The sequence below is a fragment of the Pleurodeles waltl genome, chromosome 4_2, assembly GCF_031143425.1.
Source record: "Pleurodeles waltl isolate 20211129_DDA chromosome 4_2, aPleWal1.hap1.20221129, whole genome shotgun sequence".
Taxonomy (NCBI): Eukaryota; Metazoa; Chordata; class Amphibia; order Caudata; family Salamandridae; genus Pleurodeles; species Pleurodeles waltl.
This window is the reverse complement of record NC_090443.1, coordinates 695,927,691-695,952,291: the sequence shown is the minus strand read 5'-3', so window position 1 is coordinate 695,952,291 and position 24,601 is coordinate 695,927,691. Positions and strand designations below refer to the sequence as shown.

At 39.6% G+C, this 24,601-nt stretch overlaps 1 protein-coding gene across 1 annotated transcript in view; it reads right to left on the bottom strand.

Moving 5' to 3' along the window:
* The window catches only part of LOC138293211 (calcium-activated chloride channel regulator 1-like), a 704,166-nt gene that overhangs the window by 181,413 nt on the left and 498,152 nt on the right, over window positions 1-24,601 (bottom strand). The window contains exon 10 of the mRNA XM_069232299.1: window positions 11,645-11,866. Coding sequence (XP_069088400.1) covers window positions 11,645-11,866 — 222 coding nt within the window. The remainder of the gene's footprint in view (window positions 1-11,644; window positions 11,867-24,601) is intronic.

The following is a 24,601-nucleotide window of genomic DNA, read 5'->3' as shown; positions in this document are numbered from 1 at the left end:
ATCCCACCACATAAAGACATAAAACAATTGTAACAACACAGTCTCCCCTCTGCTCTGCTGGGAAACCTCATTAAAACCAGGAGCACCTTCAGTGGACTTATACACTGTTGATTCCAATGGGGTAAAAATCAGGAGACAGGCCATAAAAGCTCAGATGGGGTAGGGTGAGGACTTTCATCACTAGACTCCAAGTAATGGAATAAGACAGATTGATACTCATGGACTGACTGAAGTACTTCAAAGCGATCTACATAAGTATACTTAGTATCCCTAATTAAATAGTTCTGTTGAAAGAACACAAAGCAACAAGGCTAGTCCACAATTGGAAGAAGCATAACCGCATAAATCCTCGTTAAGACCACTACAGTGGCTCCTAGAGCAAGCTAATAATAAATTCAAAGTCTTATCACACACAAAGCATTCTAGAAAACATGACCAGCATACATGAACATGCCAAACACTCAATTTCACCTAGAAACTGCAGTCAGCCAAGACGGTCACTTGTCAACAAACATTTAAAGGTAAAAAGATAAAGGCAAGTCCTTCAGAATACAGGTCTGAACACTGTGGAAAGCCAACATCAGCAATGAGTTGTCAGTCAACCTTAATGAACAGCTCAGAACATAATATGACTGAAGACTCAGATACCAAATACAATAAAGAATAACGCTGGCTGGAGGACTCTGTATTTGAATGACCATTTTGATCAAAACTATTTTACAATCCATTTTCATTATTCAAACGAAAACTATGACCTGCTTCTTGGAACATTTATACCATTCCTTTTGAACTTAAGGCTGATCTACAACATCCAAGCATGCTCACTGATTCGTTGGTGTTTGGACAAAATATTGGATTAAAAATAGCAAGCTACAGAAATATAGAGTTTTTAAAATTGTGACACATAGATATCTTAATGCAGAAATATTGTTACATAAATATCTATTTTTTGGGTAAGTAATATCGTTTTCAATAATATCTGTATGGTTAATATTGTTTTCAGTAATGTAGTAGTGAAAAATATAGTTGTTTTAGTTATTATGTGTTTTAGTCATATTTTAATTGTATTTTTTTATATTGTTTGTATAAGTGTTGTTAATATTTTGGAATATAGTTTGTAATTTTAAGTCATTTATAATTTTTTAATTGAATTGTTAATAGTAATTTATAGTGTCATAGCTGGTTGTGAGGTTTGCAGGGGTGCAGGGAAGGAAGTTTATTAAGTATAATTAATGAACTATAAAAGGTTAATTAAGTAGTAATTGATTAGTAATTAATAATTAATTCATTCATCATTATTTAATTGCTAATTAAAAATGTAAATTGTGTAAATATTATATTTTGTAACTTATATTTTAGGTGCAGGTTTTTGGGTTTGTAGGGGTATAGGGTGAGAAGTTAATTAAGTAGTAAAAAACTGACAATTAATGATTAATATTTTATTAAAATATTCAATTGAATTATGTACATTATTTAATAATTCTATTTTTAGTGTTATATATTAGTTGCAAGTTGTTGTGTTTGCAGGGCATTTGGAAGTTATTTAAGTGATAATTAGCTAACAATTATTAATCCATTTATCATTAATTGATTTTGTTTAATTAATGAATATGCTAGTTGTGTTATGCTTTTTTATTTTAATTACATTTTAATCTAGGCTGCTTGGGTTGTGGGAGTATAGTGTGGGAATTCAATTAAAAAATCAACTAATACATGTTTTTACTTGATTTTAATTATTTAACATTTGAATAATTATGTAAAATGTTTAATAGTTTATTACATTTTTATATGTTTGGTGAATTAATAGAGTTCTTAAACTATGTTATGAGTTTTAAGTGAACTACTTTCTTTACTTCTGCATAGACTGAGGTGAGAATAGTAAATTTTACCTCTCCAGAGTCCAATCCCCTCCTGAGCCCAATACTTTCACTACTGTTGCACAGACTGGAGCTGGAATAGTAAATTTTACCCGTCTGGAGTCAAGCGCTTCCCCTACTGTTGCATAGACTGGAGTGGGAATAGTAAATGTTACCCCTCTGGAGTCCAACACTGTCCCTACTGCTTCACAGACTGGAGTGGGAATAGTACATTTTACCCCTTCTGAGGCCAACACTTTACCAGCTGTTGCACAGACTGAAGTTGGTATAGTAAAGTTTACCCCTCCCTAGTCCAACGTTTTCCCTATCGTTGCTCAGACTCGAGTGGGAATAATACATTTTACCCCTCCAAGGACCAACACTTTCCCTACTGTTACACAGACTGAAGTATGAATAGTAAATTTTACTCCTCTGGAGTCCAGTGCTTTCCCTACTGTTGCACAGACCGGAGTGGGAATAGTACATTTTACCACCACAGAGTCCAACCCTTTCCCTACTGTTCCACAGACTGGAGTCGGAATAGTGCATTATACCCCTACAAAGTATACTACTATTATTACCAGACTTTAATATGTTTATTAATGTTGTTGAAATGAATGTGATATTATTTGGTTATTTTTTAAAATTTTATAGTACATATATTATACATATCCACAACCAAGTAGCTCCGTTCAGAGAGCCCCAGACCCTAGCAGGGCGGGCCAATGCAAAGGGAACAGAGCCTCCAGAGAATACATTCCAGCACTCACTTCTTTCTCTTCTCTTGAGAAGAAGTACATCGACTCCCAGTTGCAATGGTTTCAAGTGCTTTACTAAACATAGAGGTATGCTGCTGGGTAGCTCACTAACCCAACGCGTTTCTGCTCTATCGAGCCTTGATCACAGGTAAGTCTCTCTGTATTCAGGAATGACCACATGTTTTAAAGACGCCGTTCAGAGTCTCCTTCAGAGTGCGCAATTGAAAACAAGTAAAACATTTTCAGGTGTCCCAACGTAGCATGATTCATAATACCATTCAGTGCCAGAACGCTGCTGTTCTCAATCCCAGTTCAAAATTGTTCACAATGCACATATTCAGCTTGCCAAACCTGTATTTCCGCTCTTACATCTCCAGCAAAAGGAAATCCTCCCTTTCACATCTTGCAGCCAGCAAAAGGAAATCCTCCCTTTCACATCCCTTGCCTTCCCTCACTACAATTTTTGTTAGGATTATCCTGTTATTTCTTGGCGAAGGTAGGCGGGTCAGGTTCTCCTAATTAATTGTAAAATTGTAGCGACTGAAGGCAAGGGATGTGAAAGGGAGGATTTCCTTTTGCTGGCTGCAATAGTGAAAAGTGTCTACTGGAGATGTAAAAGCAGAAATGCATTGGGTTAGTGAGCTACCCTGCAGCATACCTCTATGTTTAATAAAGCGCTTGAAACCACTGCAACTAGGAGTCGATGTACTTCTTTTCAGGAGAAGAGAAAGAAGTGAGTGCTGGAATATCTATACACACATGTAATATTTTTAGTAAATGAGTTTTTAATTTCATAATTTTTGTATTGTATTTAAAGTTTTGTCTTTGAATTTATTACATGTTTTATGCTTCATATAATTATATATAAAATATGTATCTATATGTTTTTTATAGTAGTAAGTTGGGAAAAATAGAACAAAATAATGTAAAATATATATTTTGTATAATGGTGGTATATTATATCTATGTATATTTAAATATACACATGTATATTTATGTGTGTATGTTTATATAAGTATATATTTATTTGTACTATTAACATTTACTATGTTCAATGTGTGTTTATTAAAACAAACAATAGTTTTGTCTTATTTTTTACTATATAAGTGTGAAACAATATTTTTTTCCGATATTTTTGTACTTACCGTTATAAGTATAAAGAAACAATATTTGTGCCAACAATATTTTTGACACAATATTTGTGTGACACATTATTTTTAGAATCAATGTTATATCACTTATTCATTAGGTCAGTGTCACTGGAACAACTGTGATAATGGAGATGCTGTGCTTTAACGTGACCTCACTGAAAGTTTTGGAGTTGTGAAAAATCCATGTGATACTTAAAGAGCAATTGTATTAATTGAAACACATCAGAGGGAATGTAGAGGTGCATTGGAGGATCTGCTGGTTTGTTTTTCATTTTATTGAATATCTGGCTAAAGGTGATGATGTTGTGAAATATAATTTATAGATGCCATATGTTTCATCAAAAGGCCTCTGTTGAACAAAATCCCCAGAAATGATCACTGGAAATACACTTAATTTTTATTGGGAAGAGTGATGCCTTAATCACTTTCACAAGTTAGGATGCTCTTTTTTCACAATGTAAGACCGAGTTACAATTGTCTGAGAAAGAATACCTATGTTATGCACAGATACCCCACTGGGTTACAAGCCCTGAGAGCTACGTGATGTAAAATCCCATTTGAGGCTCTCCTAAAACTCATAGGCTTTATGGGCACTACCTCTAACATGTATTACACACTTATTGTACAAGATGCACCACAGGCGTGGCAACATAATCAGGTTTGGGAGCGCCTGCTGGATATCCAGCTCACTCAAAAGCAGTGAGAAAGATTTGAGAGTGACACGCTCTTCCTCTACGTCTATTCAGGACAGACAAATCCACTTTAAAATTTGGTAAGGTGTGGTTGGCACTGTATCACCTCCTGGCTGCACAACAGGTTCCCGAATGCTAGCCCCCAACTGTGGGAGACTCTATGGAGCACACAGGGCTGCATTACATATCATATTTGGTAGCATGGTCCTAAACTTCACACATTTTGGCAAAAGGTGAAAGATATTCTCAAGGGGGTTTTGAGTTTTGTCCATTGCCTTTTGTCCCAGGTGTGATGCTCCTTGGGGTAAAGCCATTCACACTTGAGTTAAAGAGGAAGTGCAAATGGGAGATGCTTTTGCAGTGCCTTGCTGAGGCTAAACTAACTGTAGCTCACAAGTGGAAAAACTCAAATATCCCGCTCACTCAGTGGTTCCAAAGAATGTGGTCTCTCATGGCAAAGAAACAGCTTACTCGTAATATGTATGGAACTCACTCACATTTAGAGGTTAAGTGGAAACCTGTCTATGGACTCTTGTGTGAAGGCTTGCCAAACACTGTACCCTTGCCCTGATGAAGGGCTCTATATATTTTTGAGTGAGACAGAGTGATCCCTTCCACTGTGCGGGGAAGTCGCTACATCTCAATCTGAGGGTTGAGCGACTAATTCTTCATGAGCACCAATTTGTGCATTTGTGGTTAAGATAGACATAATTTCCTTAGTTGGGAGGAGGAGCTTAGTTGTGATGGGAGTGGAGGGAACCAATGGCCAGATATGCGAACATTAGGAATACCGATTTCCTCACTAAGATTCTCCCTGAATTGCAGTTAGGAAATCTTGAATGTCATTAGCGATTCCTTGTGGTTTACAAATAGACCTACCTCGTGCATATTAATGAGGTAGTTCACAATTTGAGACCCAATGGGAATTGCAGCCATCAAAGGGATGGTGGCCTGCTGAGGTCAGCAGACCACAATGTCTGTGATTGCTTTTTAATAAAGCAATCTTTTTTTTTTTTTTTATAAATGTAGCCCGTTTTCCTCAAAGAAAAATGAGATGTGTTTCAAAAGAAAAAATTAAACTTTGCAGTTTCAATTTTTAAGAGTAGGCAGGGGTCTGCGGAACCAAGGCCAGCTCTGAAAAGTACATTTTTTAACATTCTCTAAGGAGAAGGGGTCCTAAAGGGACCCCTTTGTAAACGTGTTACCACCAGTTTTATACCAGTGGTAACTTATTACACTTTTGCGGGCTTTCTGATTCAGTATTTGGAAGGGACACCCCTTCCAATTACCGAATCGCAGTTTGCCTTTTGTACATTGTAAAAAGCGTTTTTGCGACCACAAAAAATCTTTATGCATCTGACCCCTGGATTCTTTATCTGTTACAGCCTACTTTCCCTCTGCCTATTGTCACTGGTGTGCATAAGGTTGTTGCTTGTATTATTGAACTTTATCATCTAACGTTGTCAACCGTTCCTCAGGATGCAGTGTTGTAATGGAGGCAGTTGTCTCTTATGTCATTCTTTTCTCACAGAAATCAAGAAATAAGTAGCACAAAAAACTGGGAAAATGTAGTCTCGACATGAATGGGCGCTTTGAAATGAGCCTTCCGCCTCCTAAATAAACAGGATCTATCTCAGCTTCCACTGGTGACTGTTCAGTGTATCTGCATGGAACGATTCGAGTTTGGTTAGCTCTACACTTGCGGTACCCTGGGTACATCAAAGGTTTCACACTATCATTACATAGAGTTGAAGAACCGGTATCTGCACTAAAACAGTATGGAACGTCCGCGACCACAATGCAAAATAAAAAAACAAAATTGTGCTCATTTAGAGTACAATGATAAATCAAAATGTGGTATCAATTGTTGGAAATAACATTTCTGCTGAGCTTTATCTATAAATTTAGAATTTTCTGAGAGTAATTGTCCCATGCCGAAACACTTTTGTCTCGTCTTTTTGCAGTTTTACATCCATATTTAACACAGTGGTTGCAGGCGGTATTAGCCTTGAATGTCAGTAGTACAATGGACTTACTCATTGCATCAAAACTGCAGTTTATTTTGTATTTGCCATTGTTTGAATATTAAATGTAACAGAGAAATGGTAGAGCATAGCCGTTTTAATATTCAATGCACCTCACAAAGGAACCTTAATGTGGCATGGTTTGCTTTGACCCTTTGCTTGCTTCAGGATAGAAGGTACGATTCTTGAAAATTGTGTACGTCTATACTTGTAGGTATGCTCTCGTGGACTGGTATATATTTCATTATTTTAAATCCACAAAAAGTACAGGTTTATAGGGCTGTGCCGGGAAAGATTCTGGGAATTCCCGGTTGGGTACATCCAAAAGTAGTTCCTCATGACCTATTGTACATAATGTACATTTGTCTATACGATAAAAGCCTTTGCAGCAGTGAAATTGCACTTTTATATATATTTTTTTATTTTTTCCCACTGTGAAAATATTTTTTCTGATGGAAAAAACCCATTTCCTACACCCCCACCTAATTTGGAAGTATTTCCTTTCACCCCACCCTTACATGGCATTACTCCTGCAGTTGACTGGAATACATCTCTGTTTCCTGGGTAGGAATGTGTTGTCCAAAAAGCTTTCCGAAACAAACAAATACATATTTCCATCTGGGCTTACTTATCGTTTCCTCCCTGCGCGAAAAGGAAAATAACCCCACAGCTGCTCATATTGATCACTTTGGTTAGTTCTCTTGGCATACAAATTTACTAGCTGTCATATCCTACTCATTTTAGATTGCTCCACTGGCCAAAGGATAAGCATCTGGGGGATTTCCAGCCCTGTACAAGTGATCTCGTGATTGAAGCTGCCTGAAGTGAAGGCTTCACTATCAGTTAAACCCCAAAAGGTGCTACAGATAAGACTTGCTCCACCGTTTTTGATAGTCTTAAGGATATAAAAGTGAATATCTGCTGCCAAAACAAATACAGGTTTGCACAAGCAAAAAACATATGTGCCCAAACTCCCTGTACCATAGTAGTACATCTAAAATAAATATTTGGAACGTTGGAAAAGCACTTGCTTAAAAATTGGGGAGTAGAGTACGGTGCCCATCTAGCAAAGATAAACATTTGTTTAAAATTGGCCACCCTAAACAGTTTATAGACAAACACGGAAAAATCTGTCCAGTGATTTTGAGTAATAGCAGATCCGGTAACTACTTCGACTTTTTGAAGATGCTTAGAAATATAGCTCTGCTTCTCTTGGGATTGTAACACTTTATATCAGTTCACAACTCCAATCACATTGTGCTTATACACCAATTTCAAAAACTGTAAAAGGGTCAAAGTTGGAATTGGGATTCTTCAAACAGCTAGAAATGTGTGCCATACCAAAGGGCTGGGTGTTTGTGGAGTGACAGACCTAGCTGCTGCCAGGTCTTCAATCTACCATTTATACTAAAATTGAATAACTTATTATCGAACCCCAATCTGTTCCAAAGTGCAATTAAATTGAAGAATCCGTAAGCACAGCCTATAACCATCCTGGAGAGAAAAAATCAGATGGCCATTACCAATCTTATCTGTGAATCGTAATTCATTTTTAAGCAAAATAATTGCTTTTAGTACTTTGTATCTTGTGTTTTTGGGACATTTCTATGATTCTGAAAACATTTTTTTTTTTTTTTACCCATAGCTCCGGCACCATCAATCTTACAAAAAATGTATCCAGTGAGAGTAGATTAGCATATAAACGTGCATCTTAGTTAACAAAGACTGCCTGGTAATACTGATAAAACTCAGATAAAGCCAGCCCGTCATTCTCTTTATCTAATTGAATAGCCAACAAATCGACATGTGAGCACTGTTGCTGCCATATAAATCTCCTGATTAAACTGTCCATTTCCTTACAAAACGTTTTACTAAGTCAGAAAGGTGCGCTGGAAAACAAAAACAATAAAAGAAGCTGAATTAATATTTTAATTAAGGTCACAGGGCTAATAATGGACAGGGGCTGAAACCTCCGGGAATCCAACATTCTCCTGACCCTTTCCAGCACTGCATATTAATTTAGCTCATAAAGATAAAAAATGTTGGAGGTAAAAAAGACATTAAGATATCTAATACAGCAAGAGGGGTTCCACTGGTCTCTAAGGGAGATAGGAAGATCCTCTGTAGAAGTGTTGAACAATAAAATTTCTGATTTGTTATGATTGATTTTATATCTCCTGAATAACCTGAATTTGTTAAACAGATCAAGTGTTTTTTTTTTACTATTAGCTTGATCTGCTTCCAACTATAAAATAATATCATCCTCAAAGAGTTTTAATTTAGACGTGACCAGAACCACAGCTAGAATTGCATCATAATTTCATAGAAGAATAGCTAACGGTTCAATGAAAAAAGTAAATAAAACCGGTGAAAGAGGGCACCCTTTACGCATTCTGTGTAAAATGTGAACTTACCTTGCATTACCTAAATTGATACTGATCATAGCGACTGCCACTGAATAGAGATGCTTAAGAAAGGTTGTAAGTTAAATCGGGAACCCAGACCTCCTCAAAATCTCAAAAAGGGCTGACCAACTAACTAAATTGAAGGCTTTCTCCACACCATCCATAATTATGGCTGCTTTGGTGTTATTAACCAAGGAGTAATCAACGGCCTGAATCAGGTAGTTGGTATTATTTCCTATAGATCTATTAGAGAGAAAGCCATTTTGATCCCTGTGAATCAATGTCTGGGCAATGGGAACCATGCAGTTAGTTAAAATCTTCATTAAAAGTTTATAATCTGCATTCAACAAATTTTTAGGCCTGTATGAATTAGGATTGAGGGGCGATTTATCTTTTATTCCAAAAACGTAGTATTGTAGATTGAGTGAAAGAAGTAGAGTTCAGGCCGCCAGTGATTATCTCATTGAACAGCTTAATCAATATATCTTGGAAGAGAACAGGAAATTCTTTATATACCTCGATGAGAATACCATCAGGCCCTGCTGCCTTAGCATTGGCCATAGTGGTAAACACCAATGTAAATACCATCTCAGAGATAGGATAGAATTAGCTTTCCTGTTGCTCGTTAAATAATTCTGAGGAAATTTGCAGTAGCATCCTCTGCTACCTCTGATGGTGCTTGCTTTGTGGAGCTTTTTATGCCAGCTATTCTGTGTAATTTTCTATTTCTTTTTATGTGTTGCACTTTTACACTTTTCATGCTCTTTTGCATACTGTGTATTGCACTTATTGGAATGTCTGATGCACTTCAATGACTTTAGCTTGATTAGGTGATCGTAGCTTTTCCATGTTTAGTTGAGCAGTTGATGACTAGCGTTGTGGCTTTATTGCATTTGTTCGCTTTGCACTTTAAAGATACAGGATTAATCATTCATTTCTTCACTTTGTGCTTTTTAAAATTTTATTTATAGATATTGCTTGTCTATTTGCTGAGCGGCTAGTATTTCGAAGAATAGGAATGTCTATGACTATTGCCTTTTTTTTTTCTGCAACCTACCTAACCTGCGATTGGGGAAGGAGATGTACTTTGCTTTGTGCCGCTTCTTGTGATTAATCAGTTATTACATTCTTATTTTACCACCTAATAAAAAATATTTAAAAAGAATAGCCATTATTTATTAATTTGTTTGTATTCCCAAACACTCAGACCGTCACCACCCTAGAATTCCCATTCCGACACCTGGGATAAGATTTACTTAAGCGTAATATCTCACAATTCTAGCTTGTCATTTAGTGAAGTGAAATTGCACAGAAGGGTAAAGCCACAAGCTCACGTAATCAATTTGTGGTACAAATGGCTCTTGTGAATCTCATCCAAGGAGTAGATGACGACTTCTGTCCACATTTCGAGGGTATTTGGCAATACCCTGAAAGCTCAGTTTGCAAAGCTAATCTTCTTGTATACTGTTACCAAGTTCATCTTAGAAAATTCACCCCATTTCCAAGCAGAGAAATGAAAACAAAACATACATGTCCATGTTGAAACAAATAGGAGCAGTCTGTCGGAAGTAGTTGCCTGAGATTTGACAGCCTGTCTTTGTAAACACAACAAATGCTGCCAGAAGGAAGACACTTGTACGGGCCTTATAATTACCCATTCTCCATCTGAACAATTTAAAGGTTATCCCGAGGTGAAGTCCTACTTGCAGTAGCTAACTTTTCAACAAAAAACGTGCCTTGGAGTTAGATCTCACACTACTATATTCTCCTCTGCTTCTTGGAATTGCTGTGTGGCCGGAAGGCAACTTGTTGATGCTTTAAAGCCCTACCAAAATGAACCATGCATTAAACCAATGTATGAAATCGAACGAAAACATAATAAAATAAGTTATAGGCCTGATTTGTGTAATCTTCTTGAGGAGACAAGGCTACTGCAAGAACTGTGCAGAATTCTGCGTGGTTCTATATTGTGTGATAATTGTCCTACATTGTGGTTCAAATGAGAATCGTTCTGATGATTGCTTAACTTATGCCCAAAGACGTTTCATTGCAATCCAAGCTGGCTGTTCAGAAATAATTACTGGAACTGCAGCAGCATATGATTTTGTTTAGCTGGGCTCTGAACATATCTTTCCCTTTTAGGTGAGAGTTAACAATTTGCCAATATTACTGTTTTAAACACATTAGGATGCCCTTATGTGTAGTAGGATTGCCGAATTTGATGTGAAATTTAACTGGTTGGCCTTCTCTCCTGCCTTGTGTTCTTCTGCAGAATAAACAAAGCCTGCTAGCAGCAATACTGAAAAAAAGTAAATGGTATTTTTAATTCCTTAGAAAATGATGCATTGGTCCTTTGGAAGAACCCCACATGTACATCAAAAGAGAGGTTCAGAATTAATACTACGTAAAGTGTTTACAGGGAACTTGGATGCCCAATAAATCACAGGAATACCATCAACTATTAACTGAACATACACCAAATGCCCTTAACTATGTAGGTCACGGGGGGTAACCAGATACAGAACAAAAAGTGGGTCCCCCACCCCATAATTAAGTTCTGTGTGCTATTAAACCAAAGGACACACAATAGTGTTGTGCTGGCACATTCCAAATCAGGACGTAGAATAGCTCAATTTACCCTGTGGGATGAACATGACAAGTTTAGAAGGCATATGTCAATGACATACTTAGGCTGGTACTAAACATAACGACCTGTACCACTGTGTAGAATTTGTCTATTGTTAGTGTGATTTCTCACCTGAGCAGTTCCTGGGATTTGAAGACGAGCTGTTTTGGTAGTTGAGGTGAAATTGAAGTTTGTATTAGAATAGGTAGCTCCATTTGGGTCAACGACTTTCACAGTTGGCGTGGCACTCTGCCACGTGACCACAAAGAACGTGTCATTCCCCACAGTGCTGTCAATGGCCACCGTCTTGTCCAAACACTGATTCTGTCCAAGACTTAGTCCGTCACTTTCAAGCTGTTACACAAAAGAAATGAGTTGTCAGTTTAGACAAATTAGGGTTACGCACCACTGAAAAGATCTTGCTAGAAATGTCTATTTTGTATTGACCTTTTTTACTATTCTCACTGTCCAGCAAACCTAGTTATTAAATACAGTTCTCTTTTGCTCCCAGCTTTCAGTGTGGCTCCTGGCTTAAATGTAAAGTTTACAATATATTGTTAAACACACGTGCAAATTTAGACAGAGAAGCTGGACGTTTGATTCCAAAATTAATTTCTACAGCTCAGCTGGGAGTCATCAGAAATAACACGTGGTGCAGTTACTTTGCTTGTAAATGCTCATTCAATATTATATAACATAAAACAGTGAAATGTTAGGTAAAATATTTGCCTTGATTTTATCAACAAAATGCAGCATAGCATACTATCACTGGGCACATTACACTAAAGATTCAATGCATAATTTAAGATTGTGGTGTATCATTTGTCATTCCACAAAGGGCAAAGAGCGTTTAAGGTTACAATGTTGTATTATTATTATTATTAATATTATTTTTATCACCATCATCATAATCATCATTCACAATAATGTATTATGTATAGTATTTAGCACTTCACATCTTTTCTCTGTGGGAGTGCATTAGACGCTGTGGCCTTTTTTTCTAAAAAGTCCTCTGTAAGGTAAGCAACTGAAAACAATTGCAAGTAATGCGATAAAGTAACTACCTTTCTTGTTCTTACTCCTATGGTTCATTGACTAATCTACATTGATAATGTAATTTGAGGGCACAGCCAGAGAGAACACATCTTTTAAAGGCTACATTCAGATTGGCTCCTTTTTTTTCTATTAAAACACAACAGAGAAGAGGGAGGATGTTCTGTTCAAGGGAACAGTAGAGTTCCACCTCCTCAAATTTACAGGATCTACACCTATGTATGTACTACTCCTATTCAAGAATGTTTATCTTACACTACAACGTTTTCAGGTCTGGCTTGACAGCACAGCTTTTAGCAGACATTATCTGACTAGCCTAAAAAAGGGCTTTAAAAAGCACTACCAGGAGAAGGAATTTTGCTCCGACCACATGTTGGCAGCTAGGAGTGCCTGTTTTAATTGGGCAAACGTTGTAAGGTTCCACAAAATAGTGCTTGCCCTCCACAGAGCAGTGATCATGTTATTTATCCAGTTGCCTGAGCTTTCAGGGGCATACAACTGACATTGTAACACTAATAAAGTGTCTTAGATAACTAGGGGCATGATGCATCAAAGGGTTTTCCCACATGATGTGTCAATGGAGGAATGTGTAAATAAATAAGGGCCTAGATAATTTAGGGTGTTTGTTTTTTTCTCACAGCAGCACAGATGGGAGGAGGGCAGAAACTAACTGTGAAGTTCAGAGTACAGTTTTCTGTCTGAGAGCCCAAGGTCGACATAATCTACAAAGATGTTTAGACATGACTGTGCAACTAGTGTTTTACTTTATGTGACCAAGAAAACCAAAAAAGAGCTTTCAGAGTTGTACAGAGAAAGGGGCTCTCCCACATGTTGGTTCCCCTGAATACAGGATTTGATTTGTCCCACATTTGTGTCACTAATAACTCTGCTTGCATTGCACTTTTTGGCTTATGGCAAAGTTTACACTTGATACAGCAGGAATGAGGTTGATATAATGGCAAGCCAGTGATCATGACTATAGGCCTGATCTGTCTTATTATGAAATGGTATGATAAAGGCTCTATCTCTGACATATTTATTGTGACAAGTATATGTTGGAGTCAATAGGCATTCAATTGTGGATTGGTATTACACTATAATTAAGCCTCCTGATAGGTATTTTGTTACATGAATCTCATGGATTACTGTAGTAGGCAATGGTTTTGTTGTTGGTAACCCAGTGTGACTAACCATGGATTTAGAAGCTTTGCTTTTGGGAGTCCTTGTTCTGCCGTTTTAGGAGACTTTGCATAGCCAACTGTAATTTTATGTGTCTTTCTAATTTTATGACTGTGTGTCTGAAGGTTGCCTTCTAAAAAAGTATACGCTTAAAACTGTAGACCTGATTTGGTTATGGTGACAAGCTCTATGCCTGTTTAGTTCTCTGGAAATGTCCTGTTTGATGCCATAGGTCTTGCCTGCCTATTATGAAACTTTATGACAAAAGCAGGTGGTGTAGCTCATTAATTGTGAAAAACATACGTTAAAACTGGTAATCTTGTAACAGTTTGCTTTTATCAGATTGTGTTGCAGGCTATAGAAAAAGCATTTTGTTGCTTGTAATCTCACAGATTACTGTAGTAGGCAGGGGCTTCGGTGTTGGCCACCCACTCAGACAAACCCTGAACATTTTCATTGTAATGATTCTTGTTAGGTCCTTTGATGAGAGTGATTGTATATTGTTTTTCTACGTACGTATTTGTAATTTTATAACTGTATAAATGATGGTTGCCAGTTTATGTGCACTTGAATAAGTTGTTGTTGGGTAAATTGTAAAGCCAACACTAAAAGGTAAAGAGCAGTGCTTAATTTGTGCTGGAGGTTTCTGGTGTTTAGCACCGGTACTTATTTCACAGGGTCAGGGCTATTGAATTTTTCTCCCCTGTGCGATGTGCCCAGTAAATATTAAAAATATATGTACCCACCTGTCCTGTCCTTCTCCTTCAGTTCATATACCTGTTCTGCAACCCATAGGCATTGTCTGCATTTCATGGTGCAGTCAGAGCACCTTCAGTTTGCTGTGTCCCACTTTATCTGGCAATGGATTAAAGTGGCCTGAGGTGGATTTAAGACCAGACACTGTGGTACTCGGCGCTCCGGTGCTGTTGCCAGTTTCTGAGCAGTGCTTTGAGCACTGGCACTTATCACTCTACAAATTAAGCACTGGTAAAGAGCTCATTGGAACAAATATCACAGATTTCATAGGTCTGATCTTTTTCTTAAAGCCAGTAGGCCTGACCTACTTACTGTGAAAAGTAAAGAGGTATTTTGTTACATGGAGTTTCGCAGATTTGCCATAATTAACAATCTTTTTGGTGTTAATGATGTCCCAAACAAACTGTGTGGATAGAAGGCATGCTCTACAATAATTCTTGTGAGGGTCTCTTGGGAGTGATAGTATTTTGCTTTGCCAATGGTGATTTTGTATTTACCTGTACTTTTATGATTATATGTCAGATGGTTGCTTTGTGGAAATCTCACATTCAGTACAATGGACTTAAGTTGGTTATGGTGCCAAGCCCATAATAACAGCTATTTACATGATTGCTAATTTTCAACAGTTATGAGAAAGGAAGTAGGCCTCCCATATTGATTGCAAAAAGCATATATACATTCAATAGGCAATTAAGGGCAGGCCGTTATTACTCCAAAAAAAAGTTTACAGATATTTGTTTTTGTACATGGAATCTCATAGATTACTATAGTATGCTAGTGTGTTGGAGCTGGATAACCCTCTGACAAACCATGAGTATAGAAGATTGGCACTGTGAGACCTGTTGTTACGCCCTGTTGAGAGAGATAATATTTTGCTTTGCCAACTGTAATTTTGTATAGATTTGCAATTTTAAAATTGCTTGCCTGATAGTTGCCTCGTGGGAAAGCTTATGGTAAGTATGGCAGGCCTGAATTGCTTATGGTGACAAGCCAATGATAACATCTATAGGCATGATTGGTGTGCAGGGAGCTGTATGCTGAATGACATGCACAGTTTATTATGTAAATTATTACAAAGGTGGTACACCTGGACAATTTAGTGTGTAAAGCATCCAGTAAAGCAATAGACCTTGTTGGACCTGGCCCTTTTACAGGGTCATTCCCCAGACTTTTTGCTTTTGCCTCCTTATTTTTCTGACCTTTGTTGGCTGACGTTTTGACTCTGAGCACTTTTTCACTTCTAACCAGTGCTAAAGTGCTTGTGCTCTCCCATGTAAAATTGGTATGATTGGCTTATATCTAATTGTCATATTTAATTTACCTGTAAGTCCCTTGTAAAGTGGTATCCCTATACCCAGGGCCTGTAAGTTAATTGTTACTACTGAGCCTGCAGCACTGATTCTGCCACCCACATAAGTAACCCCTTAACCATGTCTCAGGCCTACCACTGTAAGGCCTCTGTGTGCAGTTTCTCTGGCCCTTCAACTTAGCATTCTACACTTCTTGCTAACCGTGAAACCCCCTTTTCATTACATATAAGCCACGCCTAAGGTAGGCCCTAAGTAGCCCAAGGAGCAAGTAAGTAAATTGCAGAAAATGTTTTTGTAAGTGGCACATGTTCTGGTAGTAAAAAAACTACATAAGTCATTTTTTACTACTGTTAAGCCTTCTTCTCTCATAAGCCAGTATTGGAAATTCCCTTACATACATTTAAGTGGTAATTTATGATCTGAAAGGAGTGATATTGTCATGTTTGGAATGGTAGTGCAAAATCATGCTTACTGCTGAGTTGGATTTAACATTACTATTTAAGAAATGCCACTTTTAGAAAGTAGTCATTTTTCTGCACTTGCTGCTCTCTGTGCCTTATAGCCTGTCTCCAATCCACACCTGGTCTGTGCTGGTTGACAGCTCCCCTGGAGCATTCCACCCAGACAGCCATAAATACAGGACAGTCAGCTGCATCTGCATTCATCTGCATAATGATGGGTCTTCCTGGGCAGGGAAGGAAGGGTGGAGGGGCTCTCACTTACACTTTAAAGGTTAGTGGCCTGAAAAGGACTGAAAGAACTGAAAGGACTGAAAGCCCCCACAGATCTCCTGGCAGAAAGGACTTAGTTGAAAGGGGAGCTAGTGCACTTCAAAACCACTCTTTGAAGATTCCCCCACTTCAAAGGCACATTTGGTTACATGTACTGGGTCTGTGATTCCCCCAAAATCAGTAACACTTCTGGACCTACAACTAGACTCTGTGAACAGGACTGCGGTGCTGTTGAAAGGACTCATCTGAACTACTTTTCTGGAAGTACTTCTCTCCTGCTTGCTGGCCTGCTGCTCCCTGACTCTGCTCGAAGGATGTTGCCTTCCCCCACAAGTGAGCTCCAAGGGCTTGTCAACTTGCATCCTTTTAAGAAGTCTTTGTGTTCCTAATGGAGAACGTCCACCATGCTGGAAAAATCGACGCAATGCTTGCAGAATCGACGCAGCACCTTTTTCATCATCACTGCACGTTTGGATTTCCCACGCATTGTTCGTGGGTGTCAATTTGTCACTGCACCGCAGTAGGGAATCAACGCTGCTTGACTGGAAATAGATGCATCACCTTCCTGCAAGGAAAGAATCAGTGCATAATCTCCACTGCCCTGGAAAAATTGATGCATTACTTTATTTTATTATGCTTCAACCCCTCTGTGGCTCTGCAGCGTCATTATTTTGACGCATCCTAGTACTTTGTGCTAAAGAGGTACATCCATTGATTCCTACGGATTAAGACTTACTTAAACCTCTGAAAGTTGATATCTTGGCTTGTGCATATTCGATTTTTGTCCTTTTGGTCCTGTTTTATTCAGATAAATAATATCTATTTTCCTGAACTGTTGTGGCGTACTTTTTGTGGTGTTTTCACTGTGCTACTGTATGAGTGATTGCACAAATATTTTACACATTGCCTTATAAGTTGACCTACCTGCTCCGTGCCAAGCTACCACAGGGTGAACACTGGATAATTTAGGTTGTGTTGTGACTTACCCTGACTAGGATTGTGGCCCCTACTTAGACAGGGTGCATTCCTCTGTGAACTAGAGACCCAATTTCTAACAGTGGTTATTAGCAGTGAGGATATGACTTGTATTTGTGCAGTGCCATACAATAGCTACGTGTACACTACCTACCCACATTTAAAGTCCATACTGATTTTATTTCTTTTTCTGCAATTTTCCCGGCTTTGTATTTTTAATACATCCTATACATCATGTCTCTGGCTGGTTCTACAAGTGGAGCCATAGAGTTTCAGCTGGCTCAGTCGGAGGAGTGCACAGTTAACAAGTTAAAAAGCTTCTGCAAAGGAATGGGGCAACCTTCTCAAGAAGCCACCAAGAAGTTGAGGGCCTGGGCAGAATCCCACTCCCAAGAGGATGATGAGTTGTGGGGGCATGTGAATGGCTCTCCCGGAGAGCTACCTGCAGCAGTTGAGGGGGCACCACTGGATTTGTGCTGCCTGTGAGGGCAGGAAGCAATGTCTGTAGTCATGACCTGACAGCAGAGGAAAGGAGAGAGGAGAGAGAATTCCGGCTGCAGTAGGTAAAATTTAAAATAGAGGCTGAGAGGCTGAGAGGGAAGCCAAGCAAGCTGAAAGGGAAGATGAAAAAGCCTTAGCAGAAAAGAGACTCCTTCTGGCTCCTGAACTGAGTCTGAAAGAGCTAGAACTCAAGGCCAGGGAGATGGATTTCAGCAATGATAATGGCAGCATACATACAGTACCTGATGGAGACCTGAAGGTTCGTATACCCAAGGATTTGGTGCCCAGTTATGTGGTGGGAGATGACTTTTATAAGTGGTTTTCTGCTTATGAAGTTGCACTGAGGGGCCATTGGGTTCCTCAAGAGCACTGGTGGGGGGGGGGGGAGTCTGTGCAAAAACATGCCATCACTTGGGAGGGACACACTTCTAACATAAGTGATTGGGGACCAGATGAAGTACACTCCCATGAAAGCCATTTTGACTGCCAAGTTTGGACTGGCCCCTGTGAAGTATCGCCAAAGATTCAGGGACCATCAGAAGCTCCCCAACCAATCCTGAGTAGATTTAATTGATTACTCCAGTAACACACTGAATGGCTGGGTGCAGGGCAACAAAGTCAGTGATTATGTTGGGTTGTACAACTTAATCTTGAGAGAGCACATGCTCAGTATATGTTTTACAGGGTTGCACCAGAACTTAGTTGACAGTAAGCTGACTGATCCCCAGGAAGCTTGCTGAAGAGGAGGACCTCTGGGCTAGCACCAGAGTGCCCTAAATGGTCTCTGGGGGACACCCACAGTTCTCTAAAGGTCCCCAAAATAATTCTCAAGGGCGTAGTGGTAACCAATCACAGTCTGATCCTAGAAAAAAGGGTTGTATGACCATAAGACCGGGAGGTTTGTAGCCCAATGTACAGTCTCCTCCTTGCCTCCTGTTAACAAGTCTCAGGGCCATCAAAGACTTCACCTAAGGGAAATCGCTATTTGGGAAATGCAAAACCGGCCTATTGTCTCAAATGGCATGGGATTTTTTATTTGCGATAACCTAATAGCGATTCCTAGTGATTGTAAAAATTGCTATTAGGAAATCGATATCTTTGTACATAACATTTTGCATTTCCCAAAGAGCGATTTCTATGAAGTCGCTATTTGAGAAATGCAAAATTACATTTGAGTACATCTGGCTCTAAATGCCTTTCATTGATGGGCCCTGGGAAACTTCTCAAACTAAAATGAAGCACTGATGGTTTTCTTTCCTAGACCTCCCATTGTGAAACATATTCAAAACAAATTCACAGACAAACAGAGAAAAAATGATAGCTAACTGAATGGAAGCAACATCACAAGTGATCTTAGAAATATGGGCTGGTCATTCTGTCAGGATCTGTCGGAGGGCTGGCAAAGACTGGTGGTAGGGAAGACAAAGTAGGCAGAATACTAGGTACAGAACGGCTCCAGATCACACAGAGAGTCAGAGGAGAAATAAGGCTCAGAAAGAACAGGCATTCAAACTAACACCGCAAGACAAACTTGAAAGACATTTATATAACAACATTAACAATAAAGGGAACATGGGGTAAAGAACACGGGAGCTTCACACTGTAGAAATGAAGCTCAGCTAGTTCTTCACTCACAACTGGTTTTACAGATTTTGACTGCTAATACCTAAATATTAGATATACATAGAGAGGCAGGGTCTGTGGAGCAGTCACCTATGCTGATCTTATAAAAGTAACTCAAAGACAATACTCACAGTGGACAAGAAACACCACCCAGGTTGTCAGCTGAGCCAACGGATCCTGGCGATCAAACAGGAGCATGCAAGACGATAACAACTTGTGATGCTATTAATTGAGTTTGACCAATGACTTTGTGTTTCACCATTGCGCATATTAGTTGCTCAATGTTCACCAGTAGCACATTATGGGGGTTATTACAACTTTGGAGGAGGTGTTAATCCGTCCCAAAAGTGACGGTAAAGTGACGGATATACCACCAGCCATATTACGAGTCCATTATATCCTATGGAACTCGTAATACGGCTGGTGGTATATCCGTCACATTTGGGACGGATTAACACCTCCTCCAAAGTTGTAATAACCCCCTATATGTTTTGTTCAGTTTAGCATTAGCCATTACATTCTGTATTCAGTTTAGCTGCCTATTGGCCTTAACATGGCATTAGACATTACATTTGATATTTAGGTTAGCTGCCTATTGGCTTTAACGTGGGGTTAGACATTGCAGTTGAGACATTGCAGATGAGCTGTGTTTTTCCAAGCTGTGTTTTTCCACAAGATGGACCAAGCTGTTTTCTTCACACCAGAACTTAGCTGATAAGAGCACGTAGATTTTGTGTTTGCCTCGCAATCCAGTCAGAGAACGAGTGAGCTCGGGAGAATTGGCCACTCTCCAAGTTTCTTCGGTTCTCACACTGAGTTTGCTTTTAAGGAGAACTCTGGGCTATAGCAGGGGTAGATTGAATCTGCTTGACTTCAGACAGGAACGGAGACGTCAGTTGCCTGTCTCCTGTTTGGGTAGAAAATCTCTTTCTTGCAGTTGAACGGAGTCATCAACTTGAAGCCCCAGAAAGATGAAGCTGAATATAGGCCCTACTTTGACAGCCTTGTCCTACGGTGATGAATTTTGACTTTTATGCTTTGCTTTGAAGTTATGCTATAATATAATCACATATATTTGCTTTGTACATTGCAACTGAGAAGTACTTTGATATATTTTGCTTTCAATGCTGCGACTACTTTTGAATGTGTGCTTCCAATCTACTAATTTCGTCTCTCAAGAACCTTGCGGTGAAGTAATAATAACAATAAATGTCTTCTTTAAACTCAGAAGTGCATTCCAGAGAGGTTCTGTAATCTCGGTTATGAGATAAGAGCAGGAAAGCAGAACATTTTGTCGTTGTCAGCAGTCTGGGAGTCAAATTGGAGTTTGAAGTGCACAATTTGAAAGTGTAATTGCTTTTTGTTGTTTAGAGAATTACAGAAGCACGGTAGACCATGTTTGAAAAAGCATGTGAAGTTAAACTGCTTATGGTGCTGTGAGAAACATGTTTTCTTGTTTATCAGGACTGGATGAGTGCTGTGATAAAGTATATTTAGAAAATGTGCCTTTTGAAGGAAATGATGTTCCTTTTGTTCTTGACAGAAGGGTTTGGATACTTTTATCTGCTTACAGAAAAATGCAGGAGAGATGTAGGCAGTTAGAACATGAAAATAAGAATTTACGTGAGCAAATTAGCCAGAACACATTCTTGCAAGATAATGCTGAAATCTATAAAACTGCTGTTTTAGAAGAATCTGGCTTTTCCCATTCCAGTAATGAGGGGGTTAAGACAGCTGTGGGCCAGTCTGAGCCTCTGTGTGAGCAAAACACCCCTCAGTTTTTGGCAGTTGAAGAGCATTACTTAACTGATAATACTGAGAACAGAGCTCAGAATGTTATTTACAGACCACTTCTGCAAATAAAAATTAATTCGGACATGGCAGAAATACCGTCGCAAAATGTGCAGTTACTGGCACAAGTAAAACAAAAGATTTTAGAGTTTCTTACTGTTTGCACTAAGCAAAAGACACCGAGTTTCATGAGCTTGTTTGATTTTTGGAAACAGTATAGCCCTAATCTGAGTGAAATCTTAACACCTTGGTATAAAGTAACTAGGAAAAAAAAACATGAGCAGCTGCACGCTTGTGATTTGGCAAATGAAATAATTCAGACTTTAGGTTTCTGCGCAGTGCAAGAGGGAAACACTGATTTACATGTAAATCAGGAACAGGGGAAGGCAAGAGTGCCCCTGGAACTTTGGAGTAAGCTTTTGACTTGTTATCAGTGGGTGATGAGTTCACCTAACTCTCACAATAGGACAGGCACAGGAGGCTAGTATCATACACTGGATCTGGTACATGCAAGACAGGGCTAGAGTCACTGCAGCCCTACATGAACAGGTGTCACAAGCCCCTTTTCAGGATGTGGAGAGGGTGCAGGGAGTACCACAGGTAAAAGAGTTACCAGTGAAATTGAGTGCACCATTTGAATTTGTGGTCCCTGAGGATAAATAGCATGTGTGTTTGACTAATAATTACAATCCAGTTACTGAAAAGTTGTTTTCTAGCACATTAGAAGGAACAGCATTGTACAATGTGTGTCAGACTTTAAAGCAAGAGCTACTTGAGATGTGCCATTTTTATACTGATTCTTGGTTCACTGCCAATGGTTTAGCCGTTTGGTTTTCCACATGGCTTGTACATAACTGGTTCAGTTCCCTTGCAGATGTTAAAGAGAAAAAATCAGAGTCTGAAGTGTCCACCCAGGATTCTGACTTAGTGGGGATGGCTAAGTGGGTGCACCAGAAATGTGGACATCTGGGAGAAAAAGCCACTTACAAGTGGGCAGATATGAGAGGGATGCACATTCCCCTAGATTTGATAAAAACTGTGCAGCACGCACAAGAGCAATCTGTCCCACAAACAGTCACAGAGCAGTTGAGGAGAGGAAAGTTACCCGTACAGATATGGCAAATTGATCAGGTTTTAGGGGGAGTGATTGCTGCAGATTAGCAAGGAGAAATTAAAATTATGCTGATACCTAGAAAATAATCTGATTCATTCATACAAATTGGAGACAGAATGGCCCAACCTGCCAAAAGTACAGTGAATGGAGGTTTGGTAAAGAAGGAGTCTGCCCCAGCCCTTCTGACAGTGCGAGGAAAGGGAAGCTGTGGTGCAGCAGATAAAAACCTTAGTGCTGAGGTGTGGGTTGAAGCCCCAAATGACCCTCCAGAACCTGCAGAAATTATAACAAAGGGCCCCCAAAACGTTCTGCTGATTATAAAAAAAGGAAAGGAAGAGGAAGGGCACATTTCAGATGACAAATGTTATTTGCAAGAAAAGTCATACTTTTTTCTTTTGCAGATTCTGCAACATTTCGCCACTGACCATGAGTGTGCTGTGTGGTCTCCCTTTGGGTGTGTGCGTGTGGGGTGGGGGAAGGGACCAAACCCCCAACCTGAACCTGATTGAGTAAAGTACAAACCTCATGGATCCATTTTGCGTAAAGGGCGCCTTCAGTTCAAGTTCAACTTGTTTGATTACATTCTTCCACGGGAACTAAGCAACCTTAACAGTTAACTGTCTGTGTTTTTTCGTGTGGAACTCTGACTTTCGCTTACATTCCAGCAAACCTTTCAGGTGGACCGTGCACCTTTACATGAGTAGAACTCATGCTACAGCAAATTGCTATTTTAGAGACACTGTTCTTCAGTCTTTTCAGTGTAGATGTATCTGATTTGAAAGGTTATGAGATAAATATGTTAATCCACTTCCATTGCTTTACAGTGATTGCTTTTATCATTCAAATATGATTTGCTTATAATGTTTTTCGGTGTTGATGTTTTTGTTTTTTGTTTGAAATAAGAGGTATGAAACAAAATTTAATTGGTCATAGGGTGGAATGTGATGCTATTAATTGTGTTTGACCAATGACTTTGTGTTTCACCGTTGAGCATATTAGTTGCTCAATGTTCACCAGCAGCACATTATGGGGGTCATTACAACCTCGGCGGTCTGCTATGCAGACCGCCGAGGTTGCGGGCGCCAGAATACCACCATTGCTGGCGGTATGGCTGGCTCCCTATTTTGACATTTCCGCTGGGCCAGCGGACGGTAACAGAGTTAGCGTCCACTGGCCCAGCGGAAAAGTCACATCAACATTGGCGGTGGCAATGCTGATGTGCAGCGGGTGCAGTAGCACCCGTCGCGCATTTCACTACCCCTGAGACCCCTTACCGCTAGCCTCTTCCTGGCGGTGCAAACCGCCAGAAACAGGCTGGCGGTAGGGGAGTCATAATCCCCAGGGCAGCGCTGCTTGCAGCGCTGCCCTGGCGGATTATCACTGCTGGGGCTAAAACGGCGGTATACCGCCGGCCCCGGTGGTGCGACCGCGGCGCTACCGCCTCAGTCCAAATACGCCGGGATGCACCACCAGCCTGTTGGCGGTGCTCCCGTCGTTTTGGCCCTGGCGGTCAAAGACCGCCAGGGTCATAATGACCCCCTATATGTTTTGTTCAGTTTAGCTGCCTATTGGCTTTAACATGGAGTTAGCCATTACATTCTGTATTCAGGTCAGTTGCCTTTTGGCTTTAACATGGCATTAGCCATTACATTTTGTACTCAGTTTAGCTGCCTATTGGCTTTGACATGGCATTAGACATTACATTCTGTATTCAGTTTAGCTGCCTATTGGCTTTGACATGACATTAGCCATTACATTTTGTATTCAGTTTAGCTGCCTATTGGCTTTGACAAGGCATTAGACATTACATTTGATATTTAGGTTAGCTGCCTATTGGCTTTAACGTGGGGTTAGACATTGCAGTTGAGACGTTGCAGATGAGCTGTGTTTTTCCAAGCTGTGTTTTTCCACAAGATGGACCAAGCTGTTTTCTTCACACCAGACTTAGCTGATAAGAGCACGTAGATTTTGTGTTTGCCTCACAATCCAGTCTGAGAACGAGTGAGCTCGGGAGAATTGGCTACTCTCCAAGTTTCTTCGGTTCTCACACTAAGGG